The sequence below is a fragment of the Natator depressus genome, chromosome 2 (assembly GCF_965152275.1).
Source record: "Natator depressus isolate rNatDep1 chromosome 2, rNatDep2.hap1, whole genome shotgun sequence".
Classification (NCBI taxonomy): Eukaryota; Metazoa; Chordata; order Testudines; family Cheloniidae; genus Natator; species Natator depressus.
The window spans coordinates 138,635,822-138,653,683 of NC_134235.1; the positions used below are offsets into that span (position 1 = coordinate 138,635,822).

At 39.6% G+C, this 17,862-nt stretch overlaps 1 protein-coding gene across 2 annotated transcripts in view; it reads left to right on the top strand.

The window, feature by feature from the left end:
* Positions 1-17,862, top strand: part of SEMA5A (semaphorin 5A) — a 606,804-nt gene that overhangs the window by 536,880 nt on the left and 52,062 nt on the right. For both annotated transcript variants that reach the window (XM_074945055.1, XM_074945056.1), the window contains exons 16-17: positions 1,315-1,540; positions 12,674-12,892. In XM_074945055.1, coding sequence (XP_074801156.1) covers positions 1,315-1,540; positions 12,674-12,892 — 445 coding nt within the window. The remainder of the gene's footprint in view (positions 1-1,314; positions 1,541-12,673; positions 12,893-17,862) is intronic.

Below are 17,862 nucleotides of genomic sequence, written 5' to 3' on the forward strand. Positions count from 1 at the left end.
ACAGGAGAGACCAAGGGTATGTCTATATTACAGCTGCTATAGCAGCACAGTTGCAATGCTGCAGCTACGCCACTGTAGTTTAGACACTTGCTACAGCAGCAGAAGAGGTTTTTCTGTCACTGTAGTAAATGCATCCCCAATAGAGGTGATAGTTATGTTGAGGGAAGAATTCTTCCATCGACCAAGGGGTATCTACACAGAGGCTTAAGTCAGCTTAACTACATCTCTCAAGGGTGTGAAAACACCACATCTTTCTAATTTCTCTTGGGGTGCTGGACCCACACTCCGCCCCAGGCCCTGCCCCCACTCCACTCCTTCCCCCAAGGCCTCACCCCACCCTGCCTCTTCCTGCCCCTTCTCCATCCCCACCCCTCTTCTTCCCACCCCATTCTGCCCCCTCCCCCAAGCTCATCCCACCTTTGCTCCATCCCCCTCCCCCAGGGCCTCCTGCAGGCTACTGAACATCTGATCTGTGGTGGGCAGGTGACACTGGGAGGGAGCGGGAGGAGCTGATTGGCCAGGCCACTACACCCATAATTTTTTCTCATGGGTTCTCCAGCCCCGGAGCACCCACGGAGTCAGTGCCTATGGTGAAATAGCTAAGTTGACCTAACTTTTAGGTGTAGGACAGGCCTGATGGAGCCCCATGTTAAAATATCCCATAACCAAGTGGTAGGGGACTCACCTGAAAGGTGGTAGATCCCAGCTCAAATCCCTTTTCCCCATCATGTGGAGAAGGGACTTGAACTGTGGGCATCTTTTACATCCCAGGTGAGTGCCCTAACCACTGGACTGAAAGTTATCTGGAGCTCCTCCTCTCCCTATCCACCCTTCCCTGACAAAGAGAGAAATTTCCAAGCAGAGGGTGATGTCTTCCTGAAGCCCACACTTACCTCCAAGAGAGGGATGGGTCTTTGGATACACTCCTTGGCTTGGCACCTCCTATTGGCTAGCTTAGGTGAGGACTTGCCTAATGTGCTGGCTTTTGTAAACCCCATTGAAAGGTGCCTGTCTCTCCCTACTCGTTGTATACAGAGTCAAGGTGCTGTACTCAAGCTTTGTGAATCCCGGTAATTTTTCTAGATAACAAAAGTTAGGCATGGCAAGACTCAGGTCACCACTCCTAAATTCCTTTGTGATTCTAGCCCATTCTATATATATTCCTCCAAGTAGAAAAAACCTTTGGGTTATTAGAATTCAAAATCCAGTGGCGGGGATAAAGATTGGAGGAGAAGGAGATGGGATCAAAATTCTTGTCAGGTTGTTTATTCTGTACCATACTGTAAATATAAACAATTGATCATTTATTTCCAGGAGTATCAACCTTGTAACACCAATCCCTGTCCAGAGCTGAAAAAGACCACCCCCTGGACTCCTTGGACTCCGGTCAATATCTCAGACAATGGTGGCCACTATGAACAACGATTCCGATACACTTGCAAGGCACGCTTGCCTGATCCAAATTTGCTAGAGGTGGGAAGACAAAGGATTGAAATGCGTTACTGTTCCAGTGATGGTACCAGCGGTTGCTCAACAGATGGTAAGCAGAGATATTACAAGTGAATAATAGCACGTAGCAGACAATGGTATAACACAATCAAGTGGCTGGAAGTTGAATTCAGACTGGAATTAAGGTGTATGTTTTTAACAGTGAGATTAATCAGGAATTGGAACAATTTACCAAGTGTTTTGGTGAATTTTCCATCATTGTTAATTTTTCAATCAAGATTACACAGGATTGTTTATAGATATGCTTTAGTTCAAACAGGAATTAATTCAGAGTAATCCTATGGCTTGTATTTTATAGGAGGTCAGACAAGATGATCACACTGGTCATTTCTGGTCTTGGAATCTATGAACCTGCTAGAGAGATGGCTGTAGTTCCATTTTCATGACAGAGTGAAGCTTTTTATCTTGCTGGTGTTTTTCATAATGTTACAGAGTTTAAGGCCAGAAGGCACCACTGGATCATCTAATCTGACCTCCTGTATATCAGAGGTCACCAGCACTACCCAGTATCTACACACTAAACCCAACAACTGAAATTAGACCAAAGTATTACAGCCCACTGGAGGCTAGACTATTACGTGCCACAGGCAGAGAATAGTAGGACCAAGATGCCCCTGCCCCGTGCCTGGAACCCCCACAAAGGCAGGAATATGTTTAAGTGAGATATACCCAGATATTCATGGCAAGTGACCCACACCCATATGCTGCTGAAGAAGTTCAATGCCCCCTTTCCCCTCAACCTCTCCCCCGGTCACTGTGAATCTTACCTGGGGGGAAATTCCTTGCTAACCCCACATAGGACAATAAGATAGACCCTGATCACCTGGGCAAAAACCAGACAGCCAAACACTTGTGAGAGAGAATGCTCAGTGTCACCTCAGAGTTCCAGCCCACCCCACCCAATGTCCCATCTCCAGCTGTGACCATACTGATGCTTCAGAGGAAGGAGATTAAAAAAAAAAAAGAGCCCAGAATACATTTTGCGGGTGATCCCTTCCTGACACCTGTAGGTAGTTGGCCAAAGCCCTGAAGCATGAGGTTTTAGGAACATAGGACATAAACCAGAAGTGGGCCCCATGGCGGTTGAGCCCTTCATTTAGCCTCACAAACAACACCATCATACAGTCTCACTCATAAATTTGTCCAGCTCATTTCAGAAATGTTAACGAAAAGAAGGTAATTGATCACAACAGGTAACTTAGTTTCTGTTTTTTCAGGACTGGGCTTAATCTCTTAGGGTAACCCAGTATTTTTCCCCTCTGGCTGTAGGACTTGTTGGTGTTTGTCGGATGTTCTTTCTAATAATTAACCCATCACAGTGATAGCCAAGAAACTGTAGAATAATTTTTGAGATTGCTCTGTCATCTCTTTCCTTCTGCTGTTCTTTTTTGGGAGAGATTCTGACAAATTCTGCTTTTATTTTATAAATATTTGGCTAGACTATAACACTGGTGATGAATGGAGCTTTTTACTGAATAATTAAAGAGCAATTGTTGTCTGCATGCTTATGACAATTAACTAAATAGATAATTTATGAAGTGGATAACTTCTGTTATTAATGTTTTATAGCATTGAGCTACCACCAGTATTTAAAGTTCTGTTTCCTACTACAAAGGAAAAATGACCTCCTCCAATGCTATTTTAGCTATAGATGCATTTTACATACAGAATTAATTCATGCTAAATTATTTTTTTGCTTACCAGTAGCACTTAGTTATGAATAAACAATGTACCAAAATATATTTATTGTTCACTGGTATTCAGTGAACCCTAATTTTAAATGATTAGTTATGAGATTCTTAATTTCATTATTATTTATTAGTACTTATAAGAATACTTTCCACTTACATAGCCTTTTACATCTTTAAAATCTTTTAATGATTTGATTATTACAACACCCTTGTAAGATAAATAAGCATTAATAACTACAGTGAGTAAAAAAGTATTATCTGCATTGAATAGTTGATTGCAGTATTGTTATAACCGTTGGTCCCAGGATATGAGACAGACAATGCAGGTGAGGTAATATCTTTTTTTGAATCAACTTGTGTTGGTAGAAGGTTCCAGGTTCTAGGAGCTCATTACAACAATTTGTGACACACCCTACTGTCTTCTAACCCTTCGTTGTCTGCTTCATTTTAAATGATCCTCTACAGCATGCATAAACCCCTTATGCTTAACAATTTGCCCCACCTTTTATTTAGCTTGGACACTCTGTGTACCTTCTCCAGGCCCGAGGAAGAGCTCTCTGAAGCTCAAAAGCTTGTCCGTTCCACCAGCAGAAGCTGGTCCAATAAAAGATATTACCTCACCCACCTTGTCTCTTTTGAACAGTTTAGGCATCGTGAAGTTTGATGACTCATGCAATGTCACAAAAGAGTAAGGGTCTGTGCTGAGATGAGTACTTGGGTCTGGAGTTCCTGGTTCCCAATCCTTTGCTCAGACAGCTAAACCAATGGTAGATCTTTGAAACCTCTGGTGAAGCCTAACTAAGAACACGTGGCTTCCTTGATAACTCAGATCATCTTTGCCTCCTTGAAAGAAGGCAAGATGTCAGATTACCTAAAAACCCCCCTATAGACTATACAAGTCCAATTGACCCTGAATAATGTCCTTAATGCCACCATCAGTTATCATCTGGTCTCCAGCTCTCTCAGCATCTGTCCTCTGCCATCATGCATTTTCATCACAGGTTTCAGACCAGCATACAGCAGAGAAATGGCTTTGCTGGTGCTGATGCAGCCATCACCTTTTCCAGGCCCTAGACAAATATACACGTCTTTGTGCTGAAACTGCTAGATAACTCTGCAGCCTTCAACACTGTTGATCATCCATAGTTGATGCCACATGTGAAATCTCACGAGGTTAAATCAAATAGTACTGTGTTGGATCTGCTTATTCATACTAGACATAACACAGAGAACATAACTTGGTCCTTGTCATCCAAGTCCTATGCTGCATTGTCCTCCACGCCCAGTACTCTCTGTTCTTCTTCATTGTCTGCATGAGATCATCTTGACAGACTGTGATACACCACCGACTAAGGGGACTGGTATGAGGAGGGCACTTAGCTGTACATCTCCTTTTAAAGCGATTCCCAGTATTTCCCAACACTTGGAAGAAATCATCAGGTGAATGAAAAGCATATGTTTCGAGCACAGTCCAGGGAAGATGGAAGTGTTAGTTAAGATGCGGAGGAGCACTTTGAAGAATTTACCAGTGTATTTGGACCTATGAAGAGCATCAAACCACTGTCAGGGTGGTGAGGAACCTTGAGATTTCCGCTAGTCCCCTCACAGCATCTGGACTAATGGCAAAAAACACATATTTCACCTTCACCTGACCAGGAGATGTTGATGGGAACTTAGCCACTGTGATCCATGCTTTTGATCACCTCCCGACTGAAATCTACGTGGGGGTGGACATAAGCAGTACAAAAGGATAGATGCTGGTACAGCATGCTTGGCATGTCTCGTAAGCAACAATGGCTGCTACAAACACATTTCATCTGCTTTTATTAGCTTGTCTAGTTTTCCATTCACTTCAGAGGAGAGTTCAAAGTCCTGGCCATAACTCAAAAGGTACCGAATGGATCAAGATAGAGTTACATCAGAGACTCTCTTACTACCACCTGTAATCACCATTTCCTGTAATCTCCAAAGACGACTGCACTTACAGGGATGTTGTGGCTGACTAGGCCCATATAGAAGCAGAACATTTTTGGCAGCATGACCCCAGCTATGGAACATTTTGCCAGAAGAGACCAGACTAAACCCAATCTTAATATTAAGCAACCAGGGTAAAACACACCTTTTCCATAAAACCTTCCCCCAGTATCAATGTTGTTAACCACCCAAACAAAAATCCCACACAAATCCTACAAGCTTTTCTGTACTGATGGGTCTGAGAGAAAAACACCTTTTTATTCCCCACCTTGGGCTCTTTAATTTACCACAGAGCTATGCACTATAAGGAAACAAAGAGAGATCTGTAGATAGATGTACAGTTATTTCATGCAACTTCTGGCAGTACAGTCAATCACTGTGTCAGTGCCTGGAAATTACGTCACCTTTGTCTCTTCCTTTAATTTGCGTGTACTAATGAAGGGAGAATTGTTGATATTGCTCTCTTGTGATTATATAATGCTTCTTAGCAACACCTGTTATGTGGAAGCTTGCTCACTACTTTTAATCATTGCATAAAATTAGGGCGAAAATTGTCGGAAACAAACAAGTCAGTCATTTCAGTAAGAGAGTCTCTGGGAAACATTTAATTTCTGTATAACCCCCAAATCTGTTAATATTTCTAAAGTTACAGGAACAAACACCCCTGGAAGCCTGCTACTGCTTGCTTTAACCGTAACCTCAAAAAAATAATTATTTCTAAAGGAAAGATATAATTTAGCCTTAATACTAATTTAGACTTGTCTCTCATGAGGAGAGACTGATTAAATAATAGTATTAGCCATGGAAGAGTGCCAGAGGATATCAACACCTTTTTTATTTTTAACTAAAGTCTGAATGTGAGAATGTCCTACCTCCAGGAGGAATAAAAGATTAAATGTTATATCTTTGGCTGTCTCATCAAAGCTAAGCTACGTTGCATCATGATAAGAAGAAAATTACTTTTTAAAGCTGTGAATGTTTGACTTTAATATAATAAATGCCCCCTGCCCAAAATATTAGTGGAACTTTATGGTTATTTTTTTAAAAACAGAAAAAAGACAGAGAAATTAAAAAAACAAGGTTTTCATAATAATGTTAACTTTTTCTCATTGCACATTACCTGATTTGTCATTACATATGTAATCTTAAAATTGCTTTAATATTTGCCTTGCATATTATTGTTTAAATTAGCCTACTTAGGCTGTGAAGTTCACACCTAACTGATTAACATGTTCCTGGGGAGTAGCATATTCAACTTGCTCAGGTGACTATAGGTGGAAAAGGGTGCGTTTGATGATGTTCTTAATGAATTTTATTTACTTACATCCAAGCAGAAATTAACCACAGAAAAAAGACATACACTGTTGCACTTTGAAGGATTTTCTTGACAGTAGCTTAGAAAATAATGATTGTGTGGAGAATAAAGTATGTTTATTTTCAGTCTTTCTTCATTTCTTCATTTCTTCATTTTTATGCTTCAACAGTATCTTCATCAAAAACACTTTGGAGATATCTGCAGAGAATGGTAGAACTGAAACATAGGTTTTGCCTTTTTTGTTATTGTTTCCTACTGTGGTTTAAAATCATTGCATTACTGTAATTTAGAAATGGTGCAGAATACTGGAGTTTCAGCTCCAGCTCATCGTATCTCATTGCAATGAATAAAAGTTGTTTGATTCAATGCATTTATTGCACCCATTTGCAGTGGTTTCTCATTACAGTCATTTGAAAAGACTTTTCAAGTTTGTTTATCCAAAAACATAAAAACTTTTAAAAGTATAAGTAGAAGCAGTTACTTCTGTCATATCTCCTACCAGAAGAACTAGTATCCTCCTTTCATCATCATCAAAGCATTCCCTTCCAGGGACAAAAAAGATCAAAGAAATAACAGTTTCAATTCCCAATACTGGGGTGGGTGGGCTGGGACTGTACTTTTATAACTACTGTAACTTTATACTGCTAAGAATTGTGCATTGATCTATGTTATTGGGTTTGTTCTTATGTATTCTCATAGTTTTGTCATGGAGACAGTAACCAATACATATAGGAAGAAGGAAGGTCTCGAAAGGTACAGGATAGGGAGACAGGGGTCCTGGATTCTGTTGCTGATTTTGTTGTAAATATCTTGGGTGACCTAGGTGAGTCACACAACCTCTCTGTGCCTCAGTTTTTCTGACAGTGAAATGGAGATAATATTTGCCTATTTCACAGAGGTGTTGTAAGGCTAAATTAATGTTTGTAATGCACAAGCAGATCCTTAAATGGAAGGTTCTGTACAAGTGAAAATTAGTATTATTTTTGAGCTTCTGCTAGGAGTTATATTTCTCATCCAAACATTTTCTGTAGATCACATTTCTTGTAATGTTCAGAAGGTAGTGATTTACATTTCTTGTATAATTTCAAAGAATGCATTGAAGGGTAATAGTTCCCCAAAGTGAATAGCACCACCACCATCTCAAAATGCCCATGTCCGTCTTTACATAGAGTTGTCTTTTCAGAGGAGCTACGGGCACCATCCTATCTTGTTCCATCTTCAGGAGTTTGTCAGCTGGCTCACTATTCTCTCCTGCGATGGCTGGTTGCCCACTTGTCCATTCTTCATCATGAGGAAGTTAGCAAGTATTTCATATACCAGGAAAGGTCTTTAAAGTAACCTATGCAGTAGGACTGGAACCCTTCTATTCCCAGCTCTGCCACTGCCCCTGTAATATCTTAGGAATTGTAGAAAATTGATAAGAGAAGTGTAGGGACACAAGAAGAAATTTACAGTCAGCAGAGTTAAGGACAATAAGAAGTTTTTTGAAGTATGTTAAGAACAAAAAGAATCCTAAAACAGTATTCGTCCATTACTAGATGGAAATGGTAGAATTATCAGTAATAATGCAGAAAAGGCAGAAATGTTTAATAAATATTTCTGGCTATGTTTGGGGAAAAAAACATGATGTAGTCATATCATATTATGATGAGACACTCTTTCCGTTCCCATAGTTACTCATGATGATGTTAAACAGTAGCTACAGTTAGACATTTTTAATCAGCAGGTCCAGATAACTTGCATCCAGGAGTTTTAAAAGAGCTGGCTAAACCATTAACGTTTATTTTCAATAAATCTTGGAACACTGGGGAAGTTCCAGAAGACTGGAAGAAAGTTAACGTTGTGCCACTTTTTAAAAGGGTCAGTGGGATGACCTGGATAATTATAGGCCTCTCAACCTGACATAGATCCTGGGCAAGATCATGGAATAGCTGATACAGATGCCATTGATAAAAAATTAAAGGAGGGTAATATAATTAAAGCCAATCAGCATGGCTTTTGGAAAATAGATCCTGTCAAACTAACTTGATATCTTTTTTTATGAGATTAAAAGTTTGATTAATAAAGGTAATAGTGCTGATGCCATAGACTTAGACTTCTGTAATGCATTTGTCTTGGTACTACATGACATTTTTATTTACAAACTAGAATGATATAAAATTATAAAATGATATAAAATTAACATGGCACACATTTAAATGGATTAAAAACAAGCTAATTGATAGGTCTAAAAATGTAATTGTCAGTGGAGAGGGATCATTGAACGGGTGTGTTTCTAGTTAGTCCTGCAGGAATCAGTTCTTGGCCCTCTGCTATTTTAACATTTTTATTAATGATGTGGAAGAGAGCATAACATCATCACTAATAAAGTTTGTAGATGGCACAAGGACTGGGGGAGTGGTAAATAATTCAGAGGACAGGTCCCTGATTCAGAGCAATCTGGATCATTTGGTAAACTGGGCACAAGCAAACAATATACATTTTTATATGGCTAAATGTAAATGTGTACATCAAGGAACAAGGAATTTATCCTGGAGAGCAGTGACTCTGAAAAAGATTTGGGGATTGTGATGGATAATCAATTGATCATGAGTTCCCAGTGCAATTATGTGGTCTAAAGGGATCATGTGATTCTTGGATGCATAAAAAGGGGAATCTTGAGTAGGAGTAGAGAGGTTATGTTATCTCTGTATTTGGCAGTTGTGCAACTGCTGCTGGAATGCTGTGTCCGGTTCTGATGTCCACAATTCAAGAAGGGTGTTGATAAACTGGAGAAGGTTCAGAAAAGAGCCATGAGCATGATTAAAGGACTAGAAAACATCCCTTTTAGTAAGGAACTCAATTTATTTATCTTAACAAAGGGAAGGTTAAGATGTCTATAATTACCTACATGGGTAACAAATACTTGATAATAGACTCTTCAGGCTAGCGGACAGAGGTATAACAAGATACAATGGCTGTAAGCTGAATCTAGACAAATTCAAACTGGAAATAAGGTATAAATTTGAATAGTGAGGGTCATTAACCATTGGAACAATTTACCAAGTGTAGTGGTGGATTCTCCATCACTGGAAATTTTAAAATCAAGATGAGATGTTTTTTCTAAAAGATATGCTTTAGTCCAAATACAAATTCATTCAGAGACATTCTTTGGTCTGTGTTATATATGAGGTCAGACTAGCTGACCACAACAGTCCCTTCTGGTCTTGAAATCTATGAAAAATGTGAGCCAGGGGTGCCCAGAATGTAATGCATCTCGCATAGATGCACAGTGTAAAAAGTAGGAATATGCTGGAATCGTGGAAAAATGTCACTCCCTTAATAATGTCATTGTGAAATAGTATCTTCACATTTACAAGGAGACAGATAATGCCTACTGTTTGCAGGAAACTGAATTAAAATATACAGCAGTGGCCAATAGTTGCACTCTAGTTAATTTCATTTTCTTATATTTCTGTATTATACTGTATGTCTGGAATTCAAATTAACATGGTCAGTTGTTGTAATTTGTAGCCTTTGTCTAAAGGGAAAGCTCAACAAGACTGTGAATGGATGGGATTCACAAAGGGATTTAGGCACCCGACTCCTATTGGAATCAATGAGTTGGGCACCTAAATACCTTTGTGAATCCCACCCCCATATAAGTTGTTGTAAAGCTGTAGACAGAGTGCTAACTGTAACATATTCTTTTAACACCCTGGAAAGAATGAGAAACATGGCAATGTTAGCTGTTGCTAGAACTTCCCACTAAAACAGTTGTTTTGTACATTATTATGTTTGGGCACCAAGGTCCCTCTGAGGATTCACTTAAAGAATTTTTTCTGGCATTACTCCAAGAAATCTGACGTGTTAATGCAAAAATGTGAAATAAGGTCACTCATTTCCCTTAAGACTGAAAATTCCCCCGCCTCAGAGTGATCTCCAGTTCGTTCTAATGCTATTGTAAAACGATACAGTGCTGCAACATTTTATCTAGAGAAATACTGACCAATGTAATCTAAATCAGAATAGCTCTGCCATGATTTATGCCTCTGTTAGCCCTTTGGTTGAAGTGGTACCATTTGGAATTCAGGGGTTGAAGTGTGTATGGGGGTGGGGAGTTGTGGTACCCTCTTCTAAGCGCCATTCATCATGTGTATAAACCTGGCATTTCTCAGCTGGGCAACCTCATAAAGAAAGTCACTGATGGAGCTAGGAATTGAAGCAACATTCTTAACTTCCACACTGTTTCCCTATGCTCTCTACCATTCTGGATTCAAATCTGCATCAGGTTTCATAAAATCTGTTGATAATATCTTTGCACAATAGGAGCTGGTTCAGGGGAAGAAATAATAGTTCTCAGCAATTGCCCAGTGGAAGGATTTTATCCACAGCTTTGCGGATTTACCAATACTCTCTAACCAGCTGAGTTGAACAGTTTCTCATCACAAAATGAAGATAAAACCAAACCTATTTGTCTGTCAATGCATCATTTATTTCAATATTGGCCACTGTTATTGTGTACTGAATAAAAGTCTCTAAGGCCCCATCTATACTAGGAATATTGTAATTGTATTCAGTAGGGTGCATCACAAGTGCAGGTATAACAGTATTACTAATGTTTGAAGCTCTGGTGGAGATGGGACATAGGTATTTTTAATACTATTTCAGCTAATCATGTCCAGGAGTTCATTGCGGCAGAACTGGTATAGCAGAGCAATTTGTGTAGACACAAGGCAAAATTGCAAGTGTCTTTAACCTAATTCAGCATGGATACTGTGGATGTATTGAACTGTTTGTGCTTCCATTGGTACAAAACAACTGTTTCAGTTAACAAACAGTTCATTGTGGACAGGGTTTCATACTGCAGCCAAAGATCTCATGCCCTAGCTTGGAGTGAAGCCCACTGGATGCAGTGAATGTAGTGCTTGTTACAGTCCATTTGCTTAGGGTACTTGTATTAATATGGTTTGAGTTTAAGATTACTAGAGGGCAACATCTCTTCAATCTCAGTTGTGACTCATAATATATTTTTATTAGTTGATTAAACGTACTTCTTACTACTTTAACACTATTTAACTCACCCAAAGAGAGTGAGCTTACAGTCTGAATGTGAGTCTAGAGTCCATTCTACTCTAGGAACATTTTTCAAAAATTTCCCAGTATTGATGACATGGTGCACCTTCACTTATGTTAGCAGTATTGGGAGTCCTAGTGTAGACAAGTCCTAGCTCTTACAGCTGTTTTAAGCACCGTGTCATCTAGCCTGCTCAGAGTAGTTCTAATCAAACCAGTACTTAAAATGGTGGCAGCAGCCAATGATCCATCTACAGTAGGGCTCCCAATGATGCTAATATTAATAGAGGTGAACCATGTTAGTAATGCTGGGAAACTTCAGAAGAATTACCCTAATACAGTCAGAGGCTGATATCACTGCCATACATTGCAGATGTACACAGTCACTGAGCAGTTCTGCTACAGCTCATAGGATCGGAAGTTAAGTGCTATGCTGAGAACTTTTGAGGGAGTTCCTTCCCAGGCAGGATCTAGCCCTAAAGTGGATTGAAATGACCTTTAGAAGTGGTTCATCCAGGTGGGGATTGAGGCATATTTTGCAATGTTGCTGTTAGCAAGCTTCCACACCCATTGCCTACACTGTACCTTTTGAGTGTTTAATCTGGCACCTTTTCTCAGCACTAAATTCACTTTAAAAGATAACAGACAAGGAAAAAAGTTTAGAAAAGGTTTGAAACGTGTTTTCATTTTCCTGCTGGCTGATTTAACCAAGAAGCACACTGTTCTCATTGCATATGAGAATGGTTCACTTGCCATAGTCAGGTGTGTCTTAGCACTTCAGCTGAGCAAAGAAGAGTCTGAAAAGTGCAATTTTAAATGGGAAAATACTTTTCCTCACAAAATGACTTTTTCATGGAAATTCATTACATTATTATTTGATTCTAAAATTTGAGCAGGGTTATCAGTATTGATTCATTTCTACTGTGATGTAATGGCAGCTGCAGACACCATAGGAGGATTTATGGGATTTCTGTCAGGTAAGGTAGTGAAATAGAATTATGGGGTTGTGTAGCCAAACGAGTACCAAAAATGTTTATTAAAAGATTAAGATTAAATATAAAGACAAAATGTTTGTTTTCAGGGTGATAGTCTTTAATCTCATGATCTGCTTTCAATCTTAATTCTTTAGGACTGTCAGGGGATTTCTTGCGTTCTGGACGATACTCCGCTCATACAATTAATGGAGCCTGGTCACCATGGACTCCATGGTCTCAGTGCAGTCGAGACTGCAGCAGAGGTATTCGCAACCGCAAACGTGTCTGCAACAATCCTGAGCCCAAATACGGGGGTCTTCCATGTCTGGGCCCATCTCTGGAGTACCAGGAATGCAACATCTTGCCTTGTCCAGGTAAGAGTCGAGATATATCAATAAGGGGTATGGAAATGATATAGTTCACTTTCAAGTCCATACTTTACAGTAGTAAAAATTATAAACTAGTTCAAATAATTTCCTCCTCAGCTCCTTTCCAGACAAACAAGTTAGCCCAACCAAAGTGAACTTAACAAAATAACTTTTGCTCTGTAAATTTCAGCAATGATTTGAAACCAGTGCTATATAAAGGGTACAGAAGATATGCATTCACGGTAACTGCCCATAGCAACTAAAACTAATTTATATTGCAAAAAGACTCTTTGACATTCAATCAGCACCAGTGTCAGATATGAGTGCTTTAATATATAAGGTACCATATGGAAATATGATTTCTGAGCTGTTTCAACAGACCAAGTTGTTTTGCTGCCAGAAAGAGAGAATTTCTTTAGCGAAGCAACCAATTAGATTTATAATGGATATAGGCTAGAGACCAGATCCTCAGCTAGTGCAAATCAGTGTATCTTTATTGATTTCAGTATAGTGTAACTATACTTTATTTACACTAGCTGAGACTTTGGCCCTACAGCTTTGAGAAATGTTCATGAGAAAGAAAAGGATAATCATGTGAAACTGACCTGGTTCAGAATTGTCTTTCAAACTCAAAGCTTAGTTTTATCAAAGTAAGGTTTATGAACCTATTGAGTGAATTTGTGACAGATTTTGAATGCAAGGCCCCAGGAAGTCTTGTGAGGTCCTGGACAGATAACAGGAAGAGATGGTATCTCAGGTTCACTGTAAATAGTGAGAGTTCGTTAGAAGAATCTTAAGCAGCTTTTTCATTGACAATTATTTTATGGTTCACTAAAAAGATATTAAAACCAAAATGAATATTTTTTCAGAGAGTGGATACAGATGTGCATCATTATTGTATCTTCTGTATTTGGCAAGATTATTTGTTCCCTGATCTTCTCTCTCTCTTTCTCAAACAGAGGGGCCCCACATCAGGAGGATATGTAGAGAAGAGGGGGAGTGCTGGCTGCTCAGCATGCTTTCCTTCTTCGTTCACACCTGATATGGCTGTGGCATTATTCCCCTTTTAACCCTAAAGGAATTCCATGTGTGAATAATGTTGACCCAGTAAATAGTCTCTCAGGCTCTCCAACCCCGAGCCTCAGGTTGGGGGAAGAATTGGGGCTGAAGGAGATTGGAGAGAGGGCAAATCTGAATCTCTACACAGGGACGCCCAAGAGAGCTGAGAGCCAACAAATGGTTACAGCTGACAGATTCAGTGGACCAGGTCCAGTGAAGATTTTAGCAGTCTGGGGCATGTTTATGTGCTAACTGGCAACAGTTCTCTAGGAACCCATACACTAGGTGGGGATAGCCAGAATGTGGAGCATCCCATTCACTTCTCCTCCCCACAGGTTGTCAGGAGGGAAGTGTACACCCACTCTGAGCTGCTCCTACTCAGGACTCCCCCAGGCCAAGGGAATCCCCAGCAGGGGACCTGTTTTCTGGTGATGCTGGTTTCCGATCGCTTTGCACTATATGAGCAGTGTAAAGGTAGCAGACAGGGCAGAATATTGATTGTGGCACCTTAATCTTCTTGAAATAAGATTTGGCCCTTAAATTGAAATGGTTGGACACCATGAGGCAGAGCCTCAGCTGGTATAAATGGTCAGGCTCAACTGAAGTCAACAGAGCTATGGGAATTTATACTAACGGAGGACCTGCCCTCAGTGGGTGTAGAGACTTGTTCCAGGCTTATTTATAGTTTTAAATTTAAGTAAGCAAAATCTAAATAGGCATTTCAAAAATCAATCCAGATTCATAGTTTCATTACCGTACAGTAATAACAGGAGAAAATATTCCTGTAAAATTAGACCAGGTTTGTTGTTTCCCCTTCACTGTTGGTTCTTAAAACAGAATTTTGGGTTGGATTTTATTGAAATGGTGGCTTTTTTAAAGTGAAATATTTTATAAGGTTTCCAGAAATGGGATCTTTTTAACTTAGTAATTTTGCAATTATTTTTGCTAGAAATTGGTACAATAAGCAGAAAATGCAAGTTTTCCATAATATTAATATGAAGAGCATGATCGAAGACTGAGCCAGCATACACAGCTAAGCAAATCAGAAAGTGATGAAGTTATAAGGAACAACTAGTAGAACTTGAAACTGACATTTTGGTTACAATCAATCCCCATTGTTGCATCCCCATTGTTTCTACTTTTGAAAATGATTTTCAAGAACTGACAGAAGAAAGGGGGTAGTGGGCCCTGCTAAAGTAGGAATCTGATGTCCTAATATGTCTGATATCTTTTCTCAGTGATTTGTTTCCTTCTTGGCCACAAATTAAATTTGAATAAGTCTGCACAGCTTGAATGAAACATCCAAGTCTGTGGTGATTTGAGAGCAGATAGTGAATGATGTCATTCTGATGGGACTCAAAGAAATCCTTCCGGTTCTCCATTACAGCTGATTCACAGCAGCTTGTCTTTATCAATAATTAAAATTAAATTTAAGGGTCCAAATAAGATCAGTCTGAAGGGGGAAAAAGAGAAACAGGTATATATAGTTGCTCTTTTCTTTGAACACGTGTGGTAGGGTGAGTAATGGTAATAAGATACAGCTCATCCAGAAGTTGGGCCTGATTGTACTTTCAGAGAGAGAGAGAGAGAGACAGGAGTATTTAATAGAAGTATAAAAAAGTAATTGAGGTTTTTTAATGACAGTCATAGAAAGCTAGTTCGTAGATAACAAATGCATATGTCGGAGTGAAAGTCACTGTTTTGCAGAATATCTGAAATGATAGCCGTGAGTGCGAGGAGGTAAGTTTCATGCTGACTCTAGGATAAGCAGGTGAAGAAGTGACCGATATGGCAGGTGCAGGCCAGAGGAGTGAGCTTTGTATCTAGGATTGTCCAAGAACATAAGAACGGCCATACTGGGTCAGACCAAAGGTCCATCCAGCCCAGTATCCTGTCTTCCGATAGTGGCCAATGCCAAATGGCCCAGAGGGGATGAACAGAACAGGTAATCATCATGTGATCCATCCCCTGTCATTCATTTCCAGCTTCTGGCAAACAGAGGCTAGGGACACCATCCCTGCCCATCCTGAGTAATAGCCATTGATGGACCTATCTTCCATGAATTTATCTAGTTCTTTTCTGAACCCTGATACAGTCTTGGCCTTCACAACATCCGCTGGCAAGGAGTTACACAGGTTGACTGTGTGTTGTGTGAAAAAATACTTCCTTTTGTTTGTTTTAAACCTGCTGCCTATTAATTAATTTGGTGACCCCTAGTTTTTGTATTATGAGGAGTAAATAACATTTCCTTATTTACCTTCTCCACGGCAGTCATGATTTTATAGATCTCAATCACATCCCCCCTTAGTCATCTCTTTTCCGAGCTCAAGAGTCCCAGTTTCATTAATCTCTCGTCATATTGCAGCCGTTCCATACCCCTAATCATTTTTGTTGTCCTTTTCTGAACCTTTTCCAATTCCAATATATCTTTTTTCAGATGGGGCGACCACATCTGCACATAGTGTACAAGATGTTGACGTACCATGGATTTATATAGAGGCAATATTTTCTGTCTTATTATTTATCCCTTTCTTAATGATTCCCAACATTCTATTTGCTTTTTTGACTACCGCTGCACATTGAGTGCATGTTTGCAGAGAATCACTTCACAGTCACTTCAAGATCTCTCTCTTGAGTGATAACAGCTAATTTAGACCCCACCTTTTTATATGTATAGTTGGGATTATGTTTTCCAATGTGCACTACTTTGCATTTATCAACATTGAATTTCATCTGACATTTTGTTGCCCAGTCAGGCAGTTTTGTGACATCTCTTTGTAGCTCTTTGCAGTCTGCTTCGGTCTTAACTATCTTGAGTAGTTCTGTATCGTGCAAATTTTGCCACCTCACTGTTTTCGCCTTTTTCCAGATCATTTATGAATATGTTGAATGGGATTGGTTCCAGTACAGACCCGTGGGGACACCACTATTTACCTCTCTCCATTCTAAAACTGACCATTTATTTCTACGCTTTGTTTCCTATCTTTTAACCAGTTACCAATCCATGAGAGGACCTTCCCTCTTATCCCATGACTGCTTTCTTTGCTTAAGAGCCTTTGGTGAGGTACCTTGTCAAAGGCTTTCTGAAAATCTAAATACATTCTATCCACTGGATGCCCCTTTTCCACATGCTTGTTGACCCCCTCAAAGAATTCTAGTAGATTGATGAGGCATGATTTCCCTTTACAAAAACCATGTTGACTCTTCCCCAACAAATTATGTTCATCTATGTGTCTGACAATTTTGTTCTTTACTATAGTTTCAACCAGTTTACCCGTTACTGAAGTCAGGCTTATCGGCCTGTAATTGCCGGGGTCACCTCTGAAGCCCTTTTTAAAAATTGGTGTCACATAAGCTATCCTCCAGTCATCTGGTACAGAAGCTGAATGAAATGATAGGTTACAGACTACAGTTAGTAGTCCTGCAGCTTCACATTTGAATTCCTTCAGAACTCTTGAGTAAATACCAACTGGTCCTGGTGACTTATTACTGTTTAGTATATCAGTTTGTTCCAAAACCTTCTCTTATGACACCTCAATCTGGGACAGTTCCTCAGATTTGTCAGCAAAAAAGAATGGCTCAGGTTTGGGAATCTCCCTCACATCCTCAACTGTGAAGACAGATGCAAAGAATTCATTTAGTTTCTCTGCAATTGCCTTATCGTCCTTGAGTGCTCCTTTAGCATCTTGATTGCCCAGTGGCCACACTGGTTGTTTAGAAGGCTTCTTGCTTCTGATGTACTTAAAAAAATTTTTACTATTACTTTTTGACTCTTTGGCTAGCTGTTCTTCAAATTCTTTTTTGGCCTTCCTACTTATATTTTTACACTTCATTTGCCAGAGTTTATGCTCCTTTCTATTTTCCTCACTAGGATTTAACTTTCACTTTTTAAAGGATGCCTTTTTGCCTCTCACTGC